The 20,879-nt window shown below is 49.5% G+C and overlaps 2 protein-coding genes across 3 annotated transcripts in view; both read left to right on the plus strand.

The window, feature by feature from the left end:
* Positions 1-1,222: 1,222 nt before the first annotated feature.
* Positions 1,223-4,346, plus strand: LOC132449784 (bifunctional protein GlmU-like). Its single transcript, XM_060041601.1, has 3 exons — positions 1,223-1,275; positions 2,901-3,162; positions 3,669-4,346. The coding sequence occupies exons 1-3, from the start codon at positions 1,223-1,225 to the stop codon at positions 3,939-3,941; spliced, it is 588 nt and encodes a 195-aa protein (XP_059897584.1). The 3' UTR covers positions 3,942-4,346.
* A 7,594-nt stretch (positions 4,347-11,940) lies between these two features.
* xrn2 (5'-3' exoribonuclease 2) overlaps positions 11,941-20,879 on the plus strand; it is a 31,035-nt gene continuing 22,096 nt past the window's right edge. Inside the window, exons 1-16 of one of the 2 annotated variants that reach the window (XM_060041778.1) lie at positions 11,941-12,192; positions 13,102-13,229; positions 14,033-14,144; positions 14,891-15,002; positions 15,756-15,814; positions 16,215-16,304; positions 16,682-16,754; positions 17,457-17,507; positions 17,816-17,973; positions 18,416-18,490; positions 18,636-18,769; positions 19,039-19,096; positions 19,225-19,332; positions 19,588-19,632; positions 20,084-20,212; positions 20,405-20,449. In XM_060041778.1, coding sequence (XP_059897761.1) covers positions 12,118-12,192; positions 13,102-13,229; positions 14,033-14,144; positions 14,891-15,002; positions 15,756-15,814; positions 16,215-16,304; positions 16,682-16,754; positions 17,457-17,507; positions 17,816-17,973; positions 18,416-18,490; positions 18,636-18,769; positions 19,039-19,096; positions 19,225-19,332; positions 19,588-19,632; positions 20,084-20,212; positions 20,405-20,449 — 1,452 coding nt within the window. In that variant the 5' untranslated portion in view covers positions 11,941-12,117. The remainder of the gene's footprint in view (positions 12,193-13,101; positions 13,230-14,032; positions 14,145-14,890; positions 15,003-15,755; positions 15,815-16,214; positions 16,305-16,681; positions 16,755-17,456; positions 17,508-17,815; positions 17,974-18,415; positions 18,491-18,635; positions 18,770-19,038; positions 19,097-19,224; positions 19,333-19,587; positions 19,633-20,083; positions 20,213-20,404; positions 20,450-20,879) is intronic. The other variant, XM_060041779.1, reaches the window with a different exon arrangement.

The raw sequence follows: 20,879 nt of genomic DNA on the forward strand, positions 1-20,879 counted from the left end.
CCGATCTGTGCTACCAGCTAACTGGAATAATCTTTGATATAACAGAATAAATATAAAATAACGCTGGTTTGTAGGGGTTACCCCGATTTGATTAGATTCACACAGAAAATAACTTCATAAAATAATACACAAAAAAATAAAATTGTGTTGCAGAAGGCAAAGCAGTTTATTTATGTATGATGTTACTTATGTTTGGTTTTATAGAGGCTTTGTGAAGACCTTAACTGTATTGTAGCAACGGTTCATTGTATCATCTCAAACGTGATATAGGCTGATAAACAGTGAAATAAAATAATTCAAGTCCATTAACTTCAAAAAAACATCTTTCCTAGCAATTTTTTTTTATCAATATCTCCTGAAGGCAACGCGTCGAAGGTTCCTGACCTCCTTGATGACCTTCGCGGCCCGACGGGTCAGCCTGGTCCATCTGCCAGGATGGGGGACATCTAGTGTGGTGTAGAGGACCGTGTCTTTACCGGTACGTGTGAGACTACATATGTGCCAAAAGATGAACTAAACAAAGCCGTCTGGATTTGTTTAGTTCCTTTTTTGGCACATATTTAGTAGGCCTATACTATAAACCAACCAATCTGATGCGCTTCAATGCCCAGAGTGATTTTAGGACATCTATTATTTAGCCAACACCGCCCTCTACGGCCGGGTTTAATTATTTACAAGCATACGGATCGAAGCAGACAGTCTGATTCGTGGCCCACAAGATACTCGTCAGAAATTAGAATGCCTCTTGTTCTTGCATCTATCTGTTTTTTTTTCTCCATATAATGATATTTTTGTGGGCTGTATTTTACTTTGTTTCTATATTAACGGGGGGTTGTGTGCGCTGTCCTTGTCCCTCCACCAGGGGGCGCTGTGGGTCCATGCTTTAATTAACCGCCGAGTTCAGGCTGGTGTTGATTTAACGAGGAAACTAGTGTTGTTTACTAATGCGTTGTTAAACCCCTGAACCTTATCAGATTAAAGCCTGAGGACACTATACAGGATCGCGTTTCGTCGGGTGACCGGGGTGTGTGTGGGGGGGGGGGGCTCGGGGGTCGGGGGGCACTGGAGCGGGATTGGACTTGAGACCCTGAGGCACCGAGCGTCCCCCGGTAGGAGATTCTACGGTTCACGGTACACCCGGTAGGCCTACTACTGTCATACTGTCATTCAGGAAGCACGGCTTGGAAGTCTGACACAATGGTGAGTTCAACTGCACTTCTTAATGTTTTGGATTATCCTGACCAAAGTAGTGAGGAAGAGGTTCGGGGGCAAATGGTGAGGTGGATATTATGTGGACCTGCAGACAGGCGGTCTTACGACTGAACAAATAACTACCAGTCTGTCTCTAAACTATAAACTATCAGTCTGTGTCTAAACTATACCAGTCTGTCCCCAAACTCTAACTATCAGTCTGTCTCTAAACTATAAACGATCAGTCTGTCTCTAGAATATAAACCATCAGTCTGTCTCTAAACTATCAACTATTTTATTAGTCTGTCTCTAAACGAATCTTTGATCCTAAGGATATTAGTTCAGAGCTGCCAACAAACGCACTAAAGTTCATTAGTCTACGAGTTCAGTTCCTATTTCTGTAACGTTAATGATATTTAAATGTGAACTATCGATATGATTTATCTTCCAGATCATTTGGTGAAAGTCTAAATTGGAATAAGTTGGTGTGGCCAACATGAAGTTTTGAATGAAACGTACTATTAGTGTTCTATTAGTATTAATATTAATGGTATTAGCTCCATGTTCTCTGGAGTTAAAGCAGAACCACAATCCTCTATTCATTGCGAGAGTTTAAAGTTAAAGTGCGTTCGTCTGCTCCACTTTGGCCTCATAATGACGGCCCATCATCTCCCAAATGGATGAAAACAGATCTGGACCTCATTCACTGTCAGCCCGGTTCCCCAGGATTGTCGAATAAAACCAACCAACAAAACAATTAAATGGAAGGACATTAGCCTACATGTCGGCTAATGCGTCCACTGCGTGCGGACTAATAGCGGGCCATTACCGACGAGTAGCCTACTAATGACTGTGAATGAACACTTGACACCGCCGGGGTAATGAAGATTACCACCGGCTCTGTGCTTTTAATGTGGAGCTCTGCTCGCAGTGGAAACATTCCGCTTCACATGTAGTAAGAAACTAAACCATTCTTTATGAACGAGTTTTAAAATAAACGTGTCCTGTATAATAACAGCAACATGCATTTAATGTACAATCTCGGTGAGTAGGCCCAGCGACTCAGGTGTGTAGTATGACTCAGAGGGAGTGATGATGGTGACTAAGAGTGTGTATGGCCTCAGAGTGTGTATGGCCTCAGAGTGTGTAGCGACTCAGACTCAGCGTGTATAACTAGTTGAATGTTGCCGCTGATAGGAGGTGGTTTATGGTTGTTGCTCCGTCTCTACCTCCACCCGGCCTCAGATGTTGTATCGTCTTTATTCTCAGCTGAATCGCGCACACTGATTTATCGCTGCAATGATTTGACTTCACAACAGAGATAACAGCAAATCTGCTGCAATACCGGCCGACCACAGACGACAGCAGGGCTGCTTCATTAGCTCTGTCTGGATGGCAGTCTAGTAATGATTGGCTCTAGTCTCCTATTAACATGCAGCCGTTTTGTCTGTTGCTGTGCTCCTAGCAACCGTACATTAATCCTCTGAGTGGCTCTCCGGGTCTGTTGGAATACAGGTTATTATATCTGTACGGGAGGGGGGGGGGGGGGGGGGGAGACTGGACACCTCAGACAGGTCAAAGGTCACACTGGTGTTTAGTCAGAGGTTCTGATCCTGTTAAGGATATGAACGCACACACACACACACACGTACGCGCACAGAAATCATTGTGGAAATGACTGCAAACAACATCCCTAGACATATTTGAAGTTATTCTCCATGTCAAACTGCCCCCCCCCCCCAGGCGTATCCAGCTGGTGGGGGGGGTGGTGGTGGTGGTGGGGTTGGTGACGGAGGCTCCGGGCTCCGGGTCCACGCGGTGCGCTTCGGCCCGGGCCAAGAGCTGCTGGGGGGGCTGCAGGCCTTCGTGGAGGAGAGGGGTCTCCGCGCCCCCTTCGTCCTCACCTGCGTGGGCAGCGTAACCAAGGCAACGCTGCGGCTGGCCAACGCCAGCGCCGAGAATACCAATGAGGTGTGTGTGTGTGTGTGTGTGTGTGTGTGTGTGTGTGTGTGTGTGTGTGTGTGTGTGTGTGTGTGTGTGTGTGTGTGTGTGTGTGTGTGTGTGTGTGTGTGTGTGTGTGTGTGTGTGTGTGTGTGTTAATGAACACGCAGACCCCCTGCAAGCCGTTTTTATTGCCCCCCCCCCCATGCTCTAGTTTTTCTAGAAGGATAATGTGGAAGCAGAATGCTTCACACAACTAACATCATTCAACATTTATTGACTTAATGTATTCAAAATGATTAAAATGTATATAATATATATATTATTTACTGATGTTAATGTATAGAACTGAAGCCGGGCTCACTGACTGACCCCTGGGGTGAGTTAGTGAGCCCGGGCTCACTGACTAACCCCTGGGATGAGTTAGTGAGCCCGGGCTCACTGACTAACCCCTGGGATGAGTCAGTGAACCGGGGCTCACTGACTAACCCCTGGCTGATGGTTAAGCTCCAGCCCTGAACCCGATCTCCCTCCAGGTGCTCCAGCTGAACGAGCGCTTCGAGATCGTCTCCCTGGTGGGCACCCTGAACACCCCCGCCCACCTGCACGTGTGCCTGGCCGACCGGGCGGGCCGCACGGTGGGGGGCCACGTGCTGGGGGGCCTGGAGGTGTTCACCACGGCCGAGGTGGTGCTGGGGGAGGCCCCCGGGCTCCTCTTCGACCGCCAGATGGACCCCGCCACCGGCTTCCCCGAGCTGGTGGTCCGGCCCGGCCACGGGGGGGGCTGCCCCGGCGGGGTGGAGGGTTAGGGGGGGGGGCGGCGGCCTCCTGCCGGGGGCCAAGAGCAAGGCGCTGGTCTAACGTCGCCCGCTCCCAGAATGCACCTCTGCCAAGCCGACGATTGAGTCTGAATGTGTTGAAGGAGACGCTTCTGGTTCCAGCTGATCGATGGAGTGTTTAAGGGCCGCCCGTAGCCCGTAGCCCTTAGCCCGTAGCCCTTAGCCCGTAGCCCTTAGCCCGTAGCCCTTAGCCCGTAGCCCTTAGCCCGTAGCCCTTAGCCCGTAGCCCTTAGCGTCAGCCTCTGTTGGTGCCTCAGAGAGACGGGATGTCGTCTTTGTGGAGAGAGAGGTCAAGAGGCACCGAGACACAGAAAGCGGCTCATTGAAACGTTGGCGCTGTACGTACGGTCGTTCAATAAACCATTCATACCGTCAGTTGAAGACCTCTTTGTGTTTCATCCTTCTGAACGTGTGGCTGAATGTGTTCTCATGGTTACTATGAGGGTCAGACCCAGAGCTGCTCACGGGAAGGACGTGCATTCTCTCCCGGTCTCCAGTCTGGGATTTTAAATGCGACGGCTGCAATAAAAGTCTGGAATGATGTCGCTGTTTAGCCATCGCTGTCAGCATCCTATGGTTGCTATGGTGACCTGATTCCCGGAGGACGGATACAGCTGAGCGGACCTCGCGGCCGGCCGCGTGATGCGGGGTTTAGGAGCTGGATGAATGGTTGAGGTTGAGTTTAGACGTATGGAAAGGCAAGGTCTGTCGCACGGATCCGATTTTTAATTAAACTGACAAAATACATATTCCAACTTATAGATAAGAAATACATTTAAATCAATAAAATTAAATGCGGAAGACAATCAAAGTCAAGACGGACCGAGTGGTATTCGGTAGAAACATTCAGAATCAGCTCTCGGCAGCATCACACCATTTAAAGGCATCAAGCCATCAAGTTACTTGAGGAGTTGAGCTAGATTGGAGTTCAGGCTTGTAGTCTTGCACAACCCACTCCCATCCATAACAAGCAGGTGTGATGGGGCGTGGCTAGACGGTTGGATTGACGCTACCATGGTAACCCTAAACTGCCAATAAGAGGTATGTTTAACCTGCAATAATAATCCATATTAACATCCTATCTGCTGGTAAAGTGGTCCATTGTACAACTGCCCCACAGGCCGACCGACCCAAACTCGTCCAATAATTATATTTAACCGACTAGGCCAAGAGTCTTTTGATTTTCTGTGTGTTTCTTGTTAATTCACATGTCGTTTTCAGTCTCCCGACAGCGGTTAGCGGACCATTTATCTATTTTCTTCGGCTCTGAATCAACAATGTCTGTCGAGACGCAGACGGACTCCAGACCCGGGCTGTGGCCGATCAGAAGCGGCATCATTAGCACCGGTGTTGTGTCGAGATCTGTTTCCCCGTCGAGATGTGTTTCCCCTAGTCCCCGCCCCCGTCCGAAATTACCCGAAAAGGCCCTCTGTTCCATAGGAAAGGAGGCTCACACATCTTTCAAATTCATACTGCTGACTTATTTCCCCACAACAGATAAGTGCTGTGATTTTCAGGCTGATATCATTCAATTTGACCATTTAGAACAGGGGGAACGCATCCTGACAGTCATTATCTGGGACTAGGGGAAACACATCTCGACGGGGAAACAGATCTCGACACAACACCGGTTAGTGCCGGTTGGAGGAGGGGGGGGCAACCCCTCTCCGCGAGACTTCTAACAGGACCAGCCCACGTCGTTTGCTGGGGCGCGTGCTGACCCCCCCCACCCTTCTTTCATGTGCGGCTGAAAAGCATCGGGACCGGCTAATGACGCAGGGCTGCGTTTGAATGTCCCAGCGTGGGGTCGGCTGTAAAGACGCATTAATCTATTTATTCATTCCTGCTTATTGATGTATTTATTCATTATCATACAGTCAGGGAGGTGTGTGAGCGAGGTCCCAACTCAGCAGCTTACAGCACAATGTTTCTAACGTCATTCAATACCTTGCTCTGGAAAGATGAATGTTCTTTAAAAATTGAACAGATATTTCATTAAAAATATTTATTGAGAATTACGGAGCCCAACGTTTGATTAGTTTCAATCGGTGATTGATTATACTGCAACCTGCACGACCAGTTGGGATTTGGATCCTTGACCTTCACACTCACATTTTGGATTAAAGAAAAGGTTTGGTATTTTGTTCATGATGGCGCATTTCCACTGCAGGGTGCGGAACGGATCGGATCGCAAAGGTGCGGGTCGGATCGCGTTTCCACCGCCAAAAGTGGGCGTGACCCGGACTTTGCCGTACCCGTTCCGACCCCATTCTAGGGACTCCTCCGTTGCGGTACCCAAAACGAGACCAGACGCCTGAAAGGGTACCCTGGAATTCTAGCTACACCCCCCCCTCCGTTGATTGGTCGACAGAATCGTCACTTCCGGGTGACGCGGGGATAAAAACAAACAAACAGTAGCCTCGAGGTATTATTCTTTACAATTAACATGTCGCGTAAAAAGCTTGCTTGGGCGAACAAGGAGGTGGAGACGTTCGTCTGCATTCTTGCGGAGGAAGACGTTGTTTACGATGTTTACGTAGCTGCCGCGGCGATTGACATCCGGCCTACCACCAAGGGTACTGTCGGCAGTGGAAACGCGACCTCGGAACTGAGCTGGGCTATACTGCCCCCTCCCTACCGCCCCTTTGCGATCCGATCCGTTCCGCACCCTGCAGTGGAAACGCGGCAGTACTTACCCCGAGCGACGAGCAGTCTGGGTCCTCTGCAGTCACAGTGGTGTTTGGTTATCGAACGGTTTCCTATAGGCTGTTATTCTCTTCAGACTCGAGCTGCTGTTCCGGGTGCTTGCCGACAGGGGGTGCCGCTGGACTGCTACAGACGGCGGTACAGGGACCGGCTCGTGTTTTTGTGCGGTGAGAGGTAAATATCCGTTAAAGGATATTGAAAGTGAACTTTAACAAAGATCCGGATTTATGGCTACGCAGCTGGAGCTCATAAACATGTTCATTAAGTAATATGTATTTTCTCTTGCGATACAGTGTTACATCAATCAAACACTAGTGGATCTCTCTCTCTCTCTCTCTCTCTCTCTCTCTCTCTCTCTCTCTCTCTCTCTCTCTCTCTCTCTCTCTCTCTCTCTCTCTCTCTCTCTCTCTCTCTCTCTCTCTCTCTCTCTGTATGGCAGTTTATATGATGCCTTTTTCATAACAGGCTCAACATAATTAATCCCTCGTATATTGACACTGGAAGAGTGATGTTCCATGTTTTCTATAACTGGTACTGCTGGATCTGAAGGTTGAGGAGAAGATGAGGGAGGTTGGAGATAGGATAGATGGATAGACACCGCCCCCCCCCCCCCCGCTCTCGCTCCGCTGAACGGATGGCCCTCTCCTGAAAGCGGTGGTAAACTTCCATTAGCGGTAATTGACCGGGCGGTCTGTTTGTTATTAGAGCCAGGAGCGACGCGCGAGGACACCAGGCCCAAATTGAGGGGAATTTAAACTCATTAAAGCGCCTTGCGTCGGATGAGAGTCGATACTGTGTTTTATATGGATGGATGATTAATAATTAAAAATAATAATGGATGCAATTATGGTGGATGGGTGAATGATTTATTAATTAATGATCAAATTTATTTTTAGCAAGCAATAATAATTGCAAAACCTCTGCTCTATTTTTCATTTTTAGATTCGATTTTGACTTAAAGTGTCTACTAAAGGTACGGCCACACCAACCGCGTTATGCCCCGTGCCCAGGGCCGCCGAAAAGGGGGGGTAAAGGAGACGGATTCTAGGGGCCCATGATGGAGGGGGGCCCAGAGAGGCCCCTAATGATGATGAAATTATAATACAGAAAAAATAATGACACTAAGTAGCCTAAAGATTATTTTCATGGGGCCCAAAATCCCTAGCGGCGCCCCTGCCCGTGCCCACTACCTCCGTCCGTTGACTGATCCCCATTCACTTTGAATGGGGACGGACGCGCAATGCATTGTGGGTCCGTCTGTTCCGTTGGAGCCTTCGGCTCAGTCAAGAAGTTGAACAATGTTCAACTTTTTCGGCAGCGACGGATCCGTCATCCAATCAGATCACGTATGCAAATTTAAGCACTGTGACGCGACTCGGGCTCTGACGATACTGGAAAGTGGGAAAGCGACTGACGGTGCAGTGGGCATGTAGGGTAACCCTACATGCCCACTACCTCCGTCAGTCAACGGACGTGGGAAGGCGTGGCTGACTGATGGGGGAGTAGTCTTTGCAGAGGCATCCGTCAGCCAATCAAATCGCTCCGCCGGGTTCTTCCCGCTACTTCCTGCTTGTTGCGATGCAAGATGACCCTGCTTTCCCGCTTTCCAGTATCGTCAGAGCCCGAGTCGCGTCACAGTGCTTAAATTTACATACGTGATCTGATTGGATGACGGATCCGTCGCTGCCGAAAAAGTTGAAAATTTTTCAACTTCTTGACTGAGCCGAAGGCTCCAACGGAACGGACGGATCCACAATGCATTGCGCGTCCGTCCCCATTCAAAATCAATGGGGATCAGTCAACGGACGGAGGTAGTGGGCACGGGGCGTAAGATGCGGCAGTTGCACGTAATTACGCACGTAAACGCAGTAACGCGCCCAACGCACCAACGCCCGGAGTTCAGAAAATGTAACTTTCAACCAATAGTATCTGTCTGCGTCCTGCAAGACGGAGGCGTAACTTGTAGTAGGAGGCGTAACTTGTTATTTTCTAAATCGCGGTCCACGCGAGTTCTTTCTCTTTTCGAGGTAAACAAAAAGCGTTGTAAATCACGGTTCACACGAGATCTTCATTGAAGTCGGGTCTTCCGATATTCATGACGGTAAGTACATTTAAGGCCTAATATTTGAGGCCCGAGTTGCGGTCATTTATGTACCTGCGCACCACTGCTACATACAGATCACTTCCGCGATTTAGAAAAGTACTAGACACGCCTCCGACTACAAGTTACGCCTCCTAGTGCAAGTTACGCCTCCTCCGACTACAAGTTACGCCTCCTACTACAAGTTACGCCTCCGTCTTGCAGGACGCAGACAGACCCAACTCCTTTCTACGCTCCAACGCGTGACGCTTAGCCGCGATAGCCAATCAGCGTGGAGCTTGACCCGACGTCACTGGCAGAGAGTAGTGAGCTTGCACAGAAGCATACGGCCGACATCTTTCTTTATTCTGGGTGGAAATAGTAACATAGTTACGCCATTAAATGCGTTTATGGAAACATTTCTAGCGAGAAACGTGCATTTTACTTTCATAATGTTCGCTCGGTGAATGTGAAGGATGTTTGGTTTGATAGTTATGACGAAGAGGGAACGCTCCGTTCACTTGCATGGACATGGACTCATCTAGCTGCGTTGACGCGTTGGAAGCGTTGAACCACCACACACTGATCAAGCGTCAGGTTTCTCGCGTTATCCAACGCGAGTAACGCGGTTGGTGTGGCCGCACCATAAGGAGAGTTGCTTTCCATTGACGTGAATGGTCTTTATCCTTGTGTAGCCTTTCAGATATAAAGCAAACAATTGACATCTCCTCATCGTATTACCGTTATAAAAAAACGTTTACAAAGTCAATATTCTCCTCATTACAAGCAATCACTGACAAATAACTGAAAAAGTTAACCCGTGTACGTGTGTGTTTCGTGTATCTGAATGTCTGAATGCATCTGTGTGTGTGTGTGTGTGTGTGTGTGTGTGTGTGTGTGTGTGTGTGTGTGTGTGTGTGTGTGTGTGTGTGTGTGTGTGTGTGTGTGTGTGTGTGTGTGTGTGTGTGTGTGTGCGCTCGCCAGTGTGTGTGTGTGTGTGTGTGTGTGTGTGTGTGTGTGTGTGTGTGTGTGTGTGTGTGTGTGTGTGTGTGTGTGTGTGTGTGTGTGTGTGTGTGCGCATGCGCGCAAGTGTAGGTGTGTGTGTGTGTGTGTGGGGGGGGGGGGGCTTAATGTAGCCTAATGAATGAAAACATGGCGCTGTCTTTGTTGCTGGGCACAATGACCGCTTAGCGCCTGAAAGAGGCGCAGATGTAAAGATATTTCTCGGTGTCTCACCGCCCCCCCCCCTTCTTCCCCCGAGGCCGGATCATAACCTTGGAGACACAAATTGCTAAATTCTGCCGCACAGTTCCCCGCCGCACGGCTTCCCGCCGCGCGTGTGATGTGAGAAGGCGGATGATCGGATGATCAGAGGCTCGCCGCCGCATTAAAGTTTCACGCGCTCGGCGTGTTTCTCCCTTCCTCTAAAACTGATCCGCGGCCGTTTGATTGAATCCGTCTTCTATTGATCCGTTTTCTATATTCCGTGTATGAAATAATACTCGCTTCGATTCATGTGGGGCGATGTGGAAGTTATGAGCGCTTAGAACTGCGGTTCCAGCGGTTTTTAATGGAGTCATTACGGTTAGACTGTAGCTCTTTGTCTATTCGTCCTTTAGGTATAATTATAGATTATAAGGGTTCCGTGTTGTCCGTTTACCCAATGTGGGAGGCTTCGATGCAACTTAGTGCACATGAACCAACGAGAGAAGCCAAATGATGTTCTTTATTGGTGATGAATGGGATGTAATTGAATACAGCAGCTCAGACGTTGTTATTGTATACCATAATTGCCTCTATGGCTGGAAACCTTCACACAGCATATATATATAAATAAGACCTTGTTTAAACTTTATATCAATATAAAAAGTTTCTATCCATTAATCTCTCTTCGCCCCCTCTCTCGCTGTCTCAACCCTCTCCTTCTCTGTCCCTCGCAATTCAATTCAATCAAAAAATCTCTCTCTCTCCAGCCCCCACTCCGACTGTCTCTCTCTCCCCCTCCCTATCTTTCTCTGTCTGCATCTCGCTCCAAACAAACGTTAAAGGCACCCAGTGCAACTTTATGTAAACATTCAATGAAAAATAAACATTCAATTTCTTGTCTTTTTTACACGTAGTAAGTTTCAATAACTCCATACCATTACATATCGACATTCAAGGAGCAAAGATGAGACGTCGTTGTGTGGTGAGAACTGATAGAAAATCGTAAACAACAACAATCGCCGGTGGGGAGAAGCCATTTTTCCATTGACTGGAAGCCTGCTTTATTTATTGTAGGTTACAAAAAATAAAGAAAATGGCGGCATTGTTGTTGTTATCGATTTTCTATCAGTTCTCACCACACAACGACGTCTCATCTTTGCTGCTTGAATGTCGGTATGTAATGGTATGGAGTTATTGAAACTTACTGCGTGTAAAAAAGACTAGAAATTGAATGTTTATTTTTAAGCCTCGAAAGTTGCACTGGGTGCCTTTAACGTTGCCAAAGCAGGTGAACAATTAGGAGGTCAAAGTAGGCTAGGCCTATATAACGTTAAATAACAAATAGGCCTACATCTCAAATCGTAGAATATTAAATAGTCCTACTCAATATGTAAAAAGTGAAATGTAGAATACTCTCTCTCTCTCTCTCTCTCTCTCTCTCTCTCTCTCTCTCTCTCTCTCTCTCTCTCTCTCTCTCTCTCTCTTTAAATATCTCAAACACTGTTTGATAGACGACGTAATTTAGTCATTTAGTCACACTGTGTGTGTGTTTGTGTGTGTGTGTGTGTGTGTGTGTGTGTGTGTGTGTGTGTGTGTGTGTGTGTGCGCGTGCGCGTGCGCGTGCGCGTGTACGGTAGTACCATCAGACGCCAGGTGGTGTTGCTCTCCCTCTTTATCAACTTGAATTTAGAGAATAGTCATAGGCCAATTTATAAATAAAGACTGAAGACTGGGCACTCAATACCATTGTTGTTTAAAAATAGTATTATTAGCGAAAGAAATAAAATACATAGGCCTATATATATATGAAAGAATAATTTAAAACAAATTATAGGTATAATGAATATAGCCCCTATACATTTATTTAGTTATTTTATGTATGAGTTTTGGTTGAGAACTTTTGCTAACAATAATGGTATTATTATTCTTATATAATATTGTATATATTTTACAGTTACATGTGTGCCCAGTGGGGGCGCTGTGAGCCAGTCTCAAAACCTGATAAATGACGACCTGAACCGGAATTGCTTACTAGCTCTCGTGAACAGCATGTAGCCGTCGCTATACCTAACCCCCGCATCTCTGTTTTGGAATAAGTCATTTTTAAACGTTTCTTACGCTTGAGCCTTTTGGTGTGATCGTCGACCGTCGGACATGGGAGTCCCAGCATTCTTCCGTTGGCTGAGCAGAAAATACGCCTCCATTGTTGTCCATTGTCTCGAGGAGAAGGTAAACGCGCTGCTAGCCGTTCTAGCTGCTATCCACTACACAAACGGCTCGTTTTTTAAACGAATTCCTGAATTATTCGAACGGCCGTTTTTCACGTGAAGATTCTGTTGTTGTTGTTGTTGTTGTTGTTATTCCCACGGTTCGTTACGTCAGTAAACATTCGGTCTGGGCTCGAGGGGCTCACATGGCGGCCAGGCCGCGTGACGTCACCGGGAGACCCACGTTGTTTGTAAACATAAGACCGCGCTGGTGGCGTTCACTCCCGTACTGGATGTGTTAAAACTCTGTAATGGATGTATTCATACTCAGTACTGGAAGTATTACAACTCTGTAGTGGATGTTTTCATACTCGGTACTAGTTGTATCAATTCTTGGTACTTGCGCCATTCATATTCAGTAATTGAGTGCCTGTGTGTTCCCATTCCTTTGTCACCCAGTACCAGTTGAGTGAACCACTGCTTGTATTAATGTTCAGTACTCAATATATTACTGTTCAGTACTAGTTGTATTCATATGCAGTGCTTGTTGCACTCATGTTCAGAAGTAGTTGTGTTCATATTCAGTAGTAGTTGTCTTTATGTTCAGTACTGGTTGTACTCATGTTCAGTACAGTACTGAACATGAAAACAACCAGTACTGGTTGTACTCGCGTCCAGTACTGGTTGTACTCGCGTCCAGTACTGGTTGTACTCGCGTCCAGTACTGGTTGGACTCGCGTCCAGTACTGGTTGTACTCGCGTCCAGTACTGGTTGTACTCGCGTCCAGTACTGGTTGTACTCATGTTTAGTACTGGTTGTATTGATGTTCAGTACTAGTTGTACCAATGGGCAGTAATATTTGTATTAATGTTCACTACTAGCTGCATTCCTGTTCAGTACTAGTTATATTAACACTCTCTTGTTCACTAGTCCAAGGAGTGCAATGGCGTCCGCATCCCCGTGGACACCAGCAAACCGAACCCAAACGAGGTGGAGTTTGATAATCTGTACCTGGACATGAACGGGATCATCCACCCCTGCACCCACCCTGAAGACAAGTGAGTCCCTACTGTAGTCTGCTGCCCTGAAGGCCTGAATCTGGACTGGACCAGGGCAAACCTGGGGTACAGGGACCTGGGGTACAGGGACCGGGGACCTGGGGTACAGGGACCGGGGACCTGGGGTACAGGGACCGGGGACCTGGGGTACAGGGACCGGGGACCTGGGGTACAGGGACCGGGGACCTGGGGTACAGGGACCGGGGACCTGGGGTACAGGGACCGGGGACCTGGGGTACAGGGACCGGGGACCTGGGGTAGAGGCACCGGGGACCTGGGGTAGAGGCACCGGGGACCTGGGGTACAGGGACCGGGGACCTGGGGTACAGGGACCAGGCACCAGGGACCTGGGGTACAGGGACCGGGGACCTGCGGTAGAGGCACCAGGGACCTGGGGTACAGGCACCGGGGCTGGTCCAGGCCTGGTTCAGGGCTTGTCCTGGGGTACAGGCACCGGGGCTGGACCTGGCCTGGTTCAGGGCTTGTCCTGGGGTACAGGCACCGGGGCTGGACCTGGCCTGGTTCAGGGCTTGTCCGGGGGTACAGGCACCGGGGCTGGTCCAGGCCTGGTTCAGGCCTGGTTCAGGCCTGGTTCAGGGCTTGTCCGGGGGTACAGGCACCGGGGCTGGACCTGGCCTGGTTCAGGGCTTGTCCGGGGGTACAGGCACCGGGGCTGGACCTGGCCTGGTTCAGGGCTTGTCCGGGGGTACAGGCACCGGGGCTGGACCTGGCCTGGTTCAGGGCTTGTCCGGGGGTACAGGCACCATGCAGTGTGTGTGTAACGCTGTGTTCTGTCTCTCCAGAGCCGCCCCTAAGAACGAGGATGAGATGATGGTGGCCATCTTCGAGTACATCGACCGGCTGTTCAACATAGTGCGCCCCCGGAGGGTCCTGTACATGGCCATCGATGGAGTGGTGAGACCCTACTGACCCATTCAGCTGTAGAAACCAAGGCTATGGGGTTACTAGTGTAAAGACTGGGGTCACTAGTGTAAAGACTGGGGTCACTAGTGTAAAGACTGTGGTCACTAGTGTAAAGACTGGGGTCACTAGTGTAAAGACTGTGGTCACTAGTGTAAAGACTGGGGTCACTAGTGTAAAGACTGTGGTCACTAGTGTAAAGACTGGGGTCACTAGTGTAAAGACTGTGGTCACTAGTGTAAAGACTGTGGTCACTAGTGTAAAGACTGGTCACTAGTGTAAAGACTGGTCACTAGTGTAAAGACTGGTCACTAGTGTAAAGACTGAGGTCACTAGTGTAAAGACTGGGGTCACTAGTGTAAAGACTGTGGTCACTAGTGTAAAGACTGGGGTTACTAGTGTAAAGACTGGGGTCACTAGTGTAAAGACTGTGGTCACTAGTGTAAAGACTGTGGTCACTAGTGTAAAGACTGGTCACTAGTGTAAAGACTGTGGTCACTAGTGTAAAGACTGTGGTCACTAGTGTAAAGACTGTGGTCACTAGTGTAAAGACTGGGGTTACTAGTGTAAAGACTGGGGTTACTAGTGTAAAGACTGGGGTCACTAGTGTAAAGACTGTGGTCACTAGTGTAAAGACTGTGGTCACTAGTGTAAAGACTGGGGTCACTAGTGTAAAGACTGGGGTCACTAGTGTAAAGACTGTTGTCTCTAGTTAACCCTTTGTATGTCCATGTGTCCAGGCTCCGCGGGCCAAGATGAACCAGCAGCGTTCCAGACGTTTCCGTGCCTCCAAGGAAGGGGCGGAGCTTACGGAGGAGAAGGATAAGATTAGGGAGGAGATCATCGGGAGAGGTATGGAGGGAGACCGTCTCAGTTCTCAAACAAACTCACTGGTCCAGAGAGACCGTCAGCCCTCCTACACCAGGGCTGTAGGCCACCAAACTACATCACTGGTCCAGAGAGACCGTCAGCCCTCCTACACCAGGGCTGTAGGCCACCAAACTACATCACTGGTCCAGAGAGACCGTCAGCCCTCCTACACCAGGGCTGTAGGCCACCAAACTACATCACTGGTCCAGAGAGACCGTCAGCCCTCCTACACCAGGGCTGTAGGCCACCAAACTACATCACTGGTCCAGAGAGACCGTCAGCCCTCCTACACCAGGGCTGTAGGCCACCAAACTACATCACTGGTCCAGAGAGACAGGGTTAGGGGCGTTGAGTCCCACTTTCTGTCTCTTTTTGAAGAGTCTCACCATGTGTGCAAAGCGTGAAGGTTCAGTAACGTGGTCTGAAGAGGGACGGGCATGTAGCTTAGCTGACTTTAGCGCCCTGTCATGACGAGTAGTTTGTTTACTCGTGCCGTGTAAGGGTTGGGAGGAAGGTGAGACTGCAAGGATTTCAATCAACCCCCAGTCGCCTTCTTTCTAGAATAAAACATCTTGTAGAACTCGTCTAGTATTTATATTGTATCTAGTATCCAAGATCTTGTGTATCTAGTGTATGTTTTATCATTGGTTTGCGAGTGTGAAGCAGCCTTGTGTTCGATAAGTCACCTACTGTTGATGGATGTGTGAGCTAACCTAACTGTCTCCTGTCTCCTAGGGGGGTACCTGCCACCTGACGAGATCAAGGAGCGCTTCGACAGCAACTGCATCACACCTGTAAGTTGGAGGAACCTCCATCACTGGTTCTGAAGCCTGTGATCCCATCAGAAGGAGAGGGTTAGATGGATGAATAACTGCGCAGCAGCAGTGGAAGACGCAGGATAAGATATGATACAATAAATATGCAAATTAGTGCTTGGGAAAACAGTCATAGATGCTTAAGTAAGGACAAACTGTGTATATTTTCAAGAGGCCCAGTACCAGTTTATGGGAGTATACTAAAGTGTAAGTGCAATGTAAAATGGGCCAATCACGACTGATCTCTGGGTTTTCATCCAATGGGTTTCTTCCCTCTTGGCTAATCTTCAGCCCAGAGGGATGATTTGATTTGGGACTGGGAGGTTGTGGGGGAAGTCTAGCACGGTCTCGTTGAGTTTATACCCATTTCTTCCCACAGGGGACTGAGTTCATGGACAACCTGGCTCAGTGTCTGCGGTACTACGTCTCAGAAAGGCTCAGCAATGACCCCGGCTGGACCAATATCACGGTGAGCATCCCGCCCTTCTCCTGCTTTGACAGCTTTTTAACGTCTAGGTTAGCTACAAGGGATCAATGATGATTACCCGGTCCATTTATTAATGATTTCTATTTCATCTATTGAGGGGACACCAGAAATAGAGAAAAGCCAATGCTAGCTTTCCTGACAATGGGCGTGGTAGTTTGAGCGGTTTGTCAAAAAATCCCTTTTTTTGTGGTGCCGTGAAGGTCAACCGGTAAAGCGAGGTAATGGCATCACCACTCCTAGCGGTTTTAAAATCATGAGACACGCTGAATGAAAGCGCCCAACACGGGCTGTGTATGTGAATCGGATCCGGTCCTAGTTGGAACCCCAGACCTGTGTGACAGCGTGCGTTGTGTCTGCAGGTCATCCTGTCTGACGCCAGCGTTCCTGGAGAAGGAGAGCACAAGATCATGGACTACATCCGGAGACAGAGAGGTAGGGTCCATCCCCTGTAGGGTCCATCCCCTGTAGGAACCATCCCCTGTAGGAACCATCCCCTGTAGGGTCCATCCCCTGTAGGGTCCATCCCCTGTAGGGTCCATCCCCTGTAGGGTCCATCCCCTGTAGGGTCCATCCCCTGTAGGGTCCATCCCCTGTAGGGTCCATCCCCTGTAGGGTCCATCCCCTGTAGGGTCCATCCCCTGTAGGGTCCATCCCCTGTAGGGTCCATCCCCTGTAGGAACCATCCCCTGTAGGGTCCATCCCCTGTAGGGTCCATCCCCTGTAGGAACCATCCCCTGTAGGGTCCATCCCCTGTAGGAACCATCCCCTGTAGGGTCCATCCCCTGTAGGGTCCATCCCCTGTAGGGTCCATCCCCTGTAGGGTCCATCCCCTGTAGGGCTTTATCGATCCATGGCTCAGGGTACCGCCGGGTGTTAATGGCCTGCACTCAGGCAACGCTACATGTCGAATATAAAATACAATCATGCATTACACGTTTAGATCTAGCTTGTAAGAGAAGCATCTGTAAAATATAAGCTCTACATACTTTACAGACTAGTGACCGCTCGTTTTAATCTAAAGGTCTGGTGTGGCTATGAGAACCATCTATTCCTCAAACCTGCCTTGTTTCTACGTTGTCTGTCATTGGTGCAGACTTCTGATACTGTAATCTAATTGGCTGTCTGTGTTCACAGCCCAACCCCACCATGACCCCAACACGCACCACTGCCTGTGCGGCGCTGACGGTAAGGCGACGGCCAATCAGGACTCGTTGTTCGTGATGGCCACTCTTGGCCAATCTTGGCTGCGTGTGTTCTCAGCTGCTGAAGGGATGGGGATCTAGGCTTATCAAAGGGACCGCCGTAGTTAACCTTGCCTTCTCTTTAAATGGTATTCTGTATCTTGAGTTTTAATTGCATCACCTGAATGTTATTGTGTTGGATTAGGAGGGTCAAACCGGTTTGGGCTGGTTGTACCTCTCGTTAACTTTTTTAAAATAAACAATCCATGTTATTTGATTGTTTTTGACCGTGTTTTGTGTCTCGGTCCCCAGCCGACCTGATCATGCTGGGGTTGGCCACGCACGAGCCCAACTTCACCATCATCAGGGAGGAGTTCAAGCCCAACAAGCCACGCCCGTGTGCCCTGTGCAACCAGATGGGTCACGAGCTGAAGGACTGCTCGGGGACGGCCCGCGAGAAGCAGGGAGAGGTAAGGACTGGTCCAGAGCCACGCCCCTCTGAGTCAGAGCCCCGCCCCTCTGGGTCCAGGACCCCGCCCCTCTGGGTCCAGGACCCCGCCCCTCTGGGTCCAGGACCCCGCCCCTCTCACGGTCCCTGAGACTAGCTACAAGGCTCTGGACATTTCTGAGAGTTGCACTACATGAGATGTTAATTATCCCTCAAGAGACATTTGGTGAAAATAAACAACATTGTTGGTCCTCTGCCCCCTAGTGGGTAGAATGAGTGCATGCTACTTTAGCTAGTTCTGTAGTTTGAATCCAAGCAATACAGCCTTCAAAACAAAGGGCCTGAATACTTGTTGAGCTTGTTTCAGTTTGTCTATGGTCCCTTTTCTATCTGGGACATGCCTTCTCGCAGTATGACCAGTTGGTCTGTGGTCCACGTTCTAACTGTGACCCTCCTTCTCCCAGCATGACCAGTTTGCAGACGCCATGCCGGGCTCTGAACAGGAGTTCATCTTCATCAGACTCTGTGTTCTGCGGGAGGTAAGTGACATCACGACAGTCCCTATGCCATGTGACTCCATCGGATCACCGGTTCGTCTGGATGCCCTCGCCAAACCAACTGGGTTGTCTGTGGGTGCGTTCCAGTGCCTCAGTAGAATAACAGTATGTTCCTGGTGCGTTCCAGTACCTGGAGAAGGAGCTCACCATGGCCAGCCTGCCGTTTCCCTTTGACTTCGAGAGGAGCGTGGACGACTGGGTCTTCATGTGCTTCTTCGTTGGCAACGACTTCCTCCCTCACCTGCCCTCCCTGGAGATCAGGTGAGAACGAGCGCCCCTATTGGCTGTTGGTTTTAGGCTGAAGCTGTTTCGATTGGCTGATTCTATTTGAAAGAGTAATACATATCAGTGTGTACATTATATGTACATATAATGAACATCATGAGTGCATTATGCAGTGAAATGCTACGATCTGGGCTCAAGTCTGTGCAGAAGTAAACTATGATCAAGATAAAAAGTGATAATACAACAGAAGTGGAGAACAAGTCGACGGTCACAGCGTGTGCTTCATGGCCTGGTCTTTGTTTCAGAGAGGGAGCCATCGACCGACTGGTGGGCATCTACAAGGACGTGGTCCACAAAACCGGGGTGAGTCCAGCCTCCATGAACCCATGGTGCGGCCGTGTGTCCTCGCTGTAGCGGGCCCCTGTGTGTGTGTGTGTGTCTGTGTGTGTTCCTGATGTAGCGCTGTACTGATGTACTGGGTGTCCCTGCAGGGCTACATCACACACAACGGCTTCGTGGAGCTGGAGAGGGTGGAGCTCATCATGCAGGCCGTGGGCGTGGCCGAGGACAACATCTTCAAGAAGCGCAAAGACGACGACGTAAGAGGGCTGGAGGACTCTGGGGAGGTCCCGAGATGTGTGTCTGTCACCGTTCAGGGGTCACACCTCAGTGGTGCAGCAGCTCCAGGGAGATGGATTCAATGACCAAAGCCTCTTTTTATTTGAACACCAAACCAGATTTGTCCGATTTAAGGATACTCCCAGTGTGTGTGATCAGGTCTGTGTGGATCTGGTGCCTCTCCTCTGACCTCTAGGGGGAGCCAGTGCTTGCTCACATGGTGCTCTTGTTTTCAGGAAGGCTTCAAGAGGCGGATGAAGGATAAGAAGAAGAGGATGAAGGTGAGGAAACCAGCCTTGATCAGAAGTAATGGTTAGCCATTGTATCAGATGAATGAAGATGGTGTTCTTTGTCTCTCTCGTTCTCGCTCTCGCTCTCGTTCTCGTTCTCGCTCTAGTTCTCGCTCTCTCGCTCTAGTTCTCGCTCTCTCTAGTTCTCTCTCTCTCTCTCTCTCGTTCTCTCTCTCGTGCTATCTCTCCTGCTATCTCTCTCTCGTTCTCTAGTTCTCTCTCTCTCTCTCGTTCTCTCTCTCTCTCTCTCTCGTTCTCTCGTTCTCTCGTTCTCTCTCTGTCTCTGATGAAACAATTGTATGTGAACAGTTCAAATGGAATAAATTAAAACACTAACCGCAGTTATCAGGAAGGACACCAGGACAGGACTTCCTGGTTCAGTGCGGGGTCAGTCTTGCTCAGGAGTCCTGACCTGTGTGTCCCCCCCCCCCCCCCCCGCCAGGCGGAGCGACCCCCAGCCTACATGACCGGCGGGCAGTTTGCCCCCCAGGCCCTGGGAGGGAGGAACCGGCCCGACACGGTCCAGAACGCCCGCCACCAGGCCTTCGACATGAGGATGCAGAACAACCAGGTACAGAGCGCCCCCTCAGAGGCACAGTGGCCGGCCTAGCCCCCCCCCAGCACCAACCCAATACACACCACCACCACCCCCCCAGACGGGTCGAACACTGCTAGGACCCCCTGAGGACCGCTCAGCTCACTGTGTTGGAGACGCTGTTGTTACGGCCGAGGCGTTACCTTCCTCTTTAATTAATCCCGCCAGGACGCCGCCCAGTCCCTGAAGGCGCTGATGAAGAACGGAGCTCCTGTAAGTCCTGGAGAGCGCCCCGACATCGGCCGCCATCTTGTCTGCCGTGGCTTCTGACCTGTAGCCCCGCCCCCGACTCGCACAGTCAACACATTTAACTTACTATGTGGTTTAGTGTGACGGCTGTTTGGAAGCTACTAGCTACCTGCTCAAGGACGCCTACAGGTAGACCAGGGATATCGGGATTTGAACCCACAACCTACCAGCTGGGAGTCAACACCCTGATCACTACACCACCCTGCCTTTAGACATGATGATGTTAAATTCAAAAGCAGTTTTCTGGAACTTGCGTCCTTTTGCTTGAGGGAGAGTTTAATAAAATGCAAAAGATAGCGGCCGTTCTAATGGAGCCATCTCCGTTCTGCGGAGAAGCCACACCCCCTGGTGGATCATGTGATCAGGCCACACCCCCTGGTGGATCATGTGATCA

Source organism: Gadus macrocephalus, chromosome 21 (assembly GCF_031168955.1).
Source record: "Gadus macrocephalus chromosome 21, ASM3116895v1".
In the NCBI taxonomy this organism is placed as follows: Eukaryota; Metazoa; Chordata; class Actinopteri; order Gadiformes; family Gadidae; genus Gadus; species Gadus macrocephalus.

Excerpts from the sequence above, each read along its gene's own strand:
- LOC132449784 (XM_060041601.1), top strand. The coding sequence starts at position 1,223 with ATGTTTTGGATTATCCTGACCAAAGTAGTGAGGAAGAGGTTCGGGGGC. Across the intron at positions 1,276-2,900 it reads AAGAGGTTCGGGGGCAAATG|TTATTCTCCATGTCAAACTG; the intron begins GTGAGGTGGATA and ends ACATATTTGAAG. Across the intron at positions 3,163-3,668 it reads GCGCCGAGAATACCAATGAG|GTGCTCCAGCTGAACGAGCG; the intron begins GTGTGTGTGTGT and ends ATCTCCCTCCAG.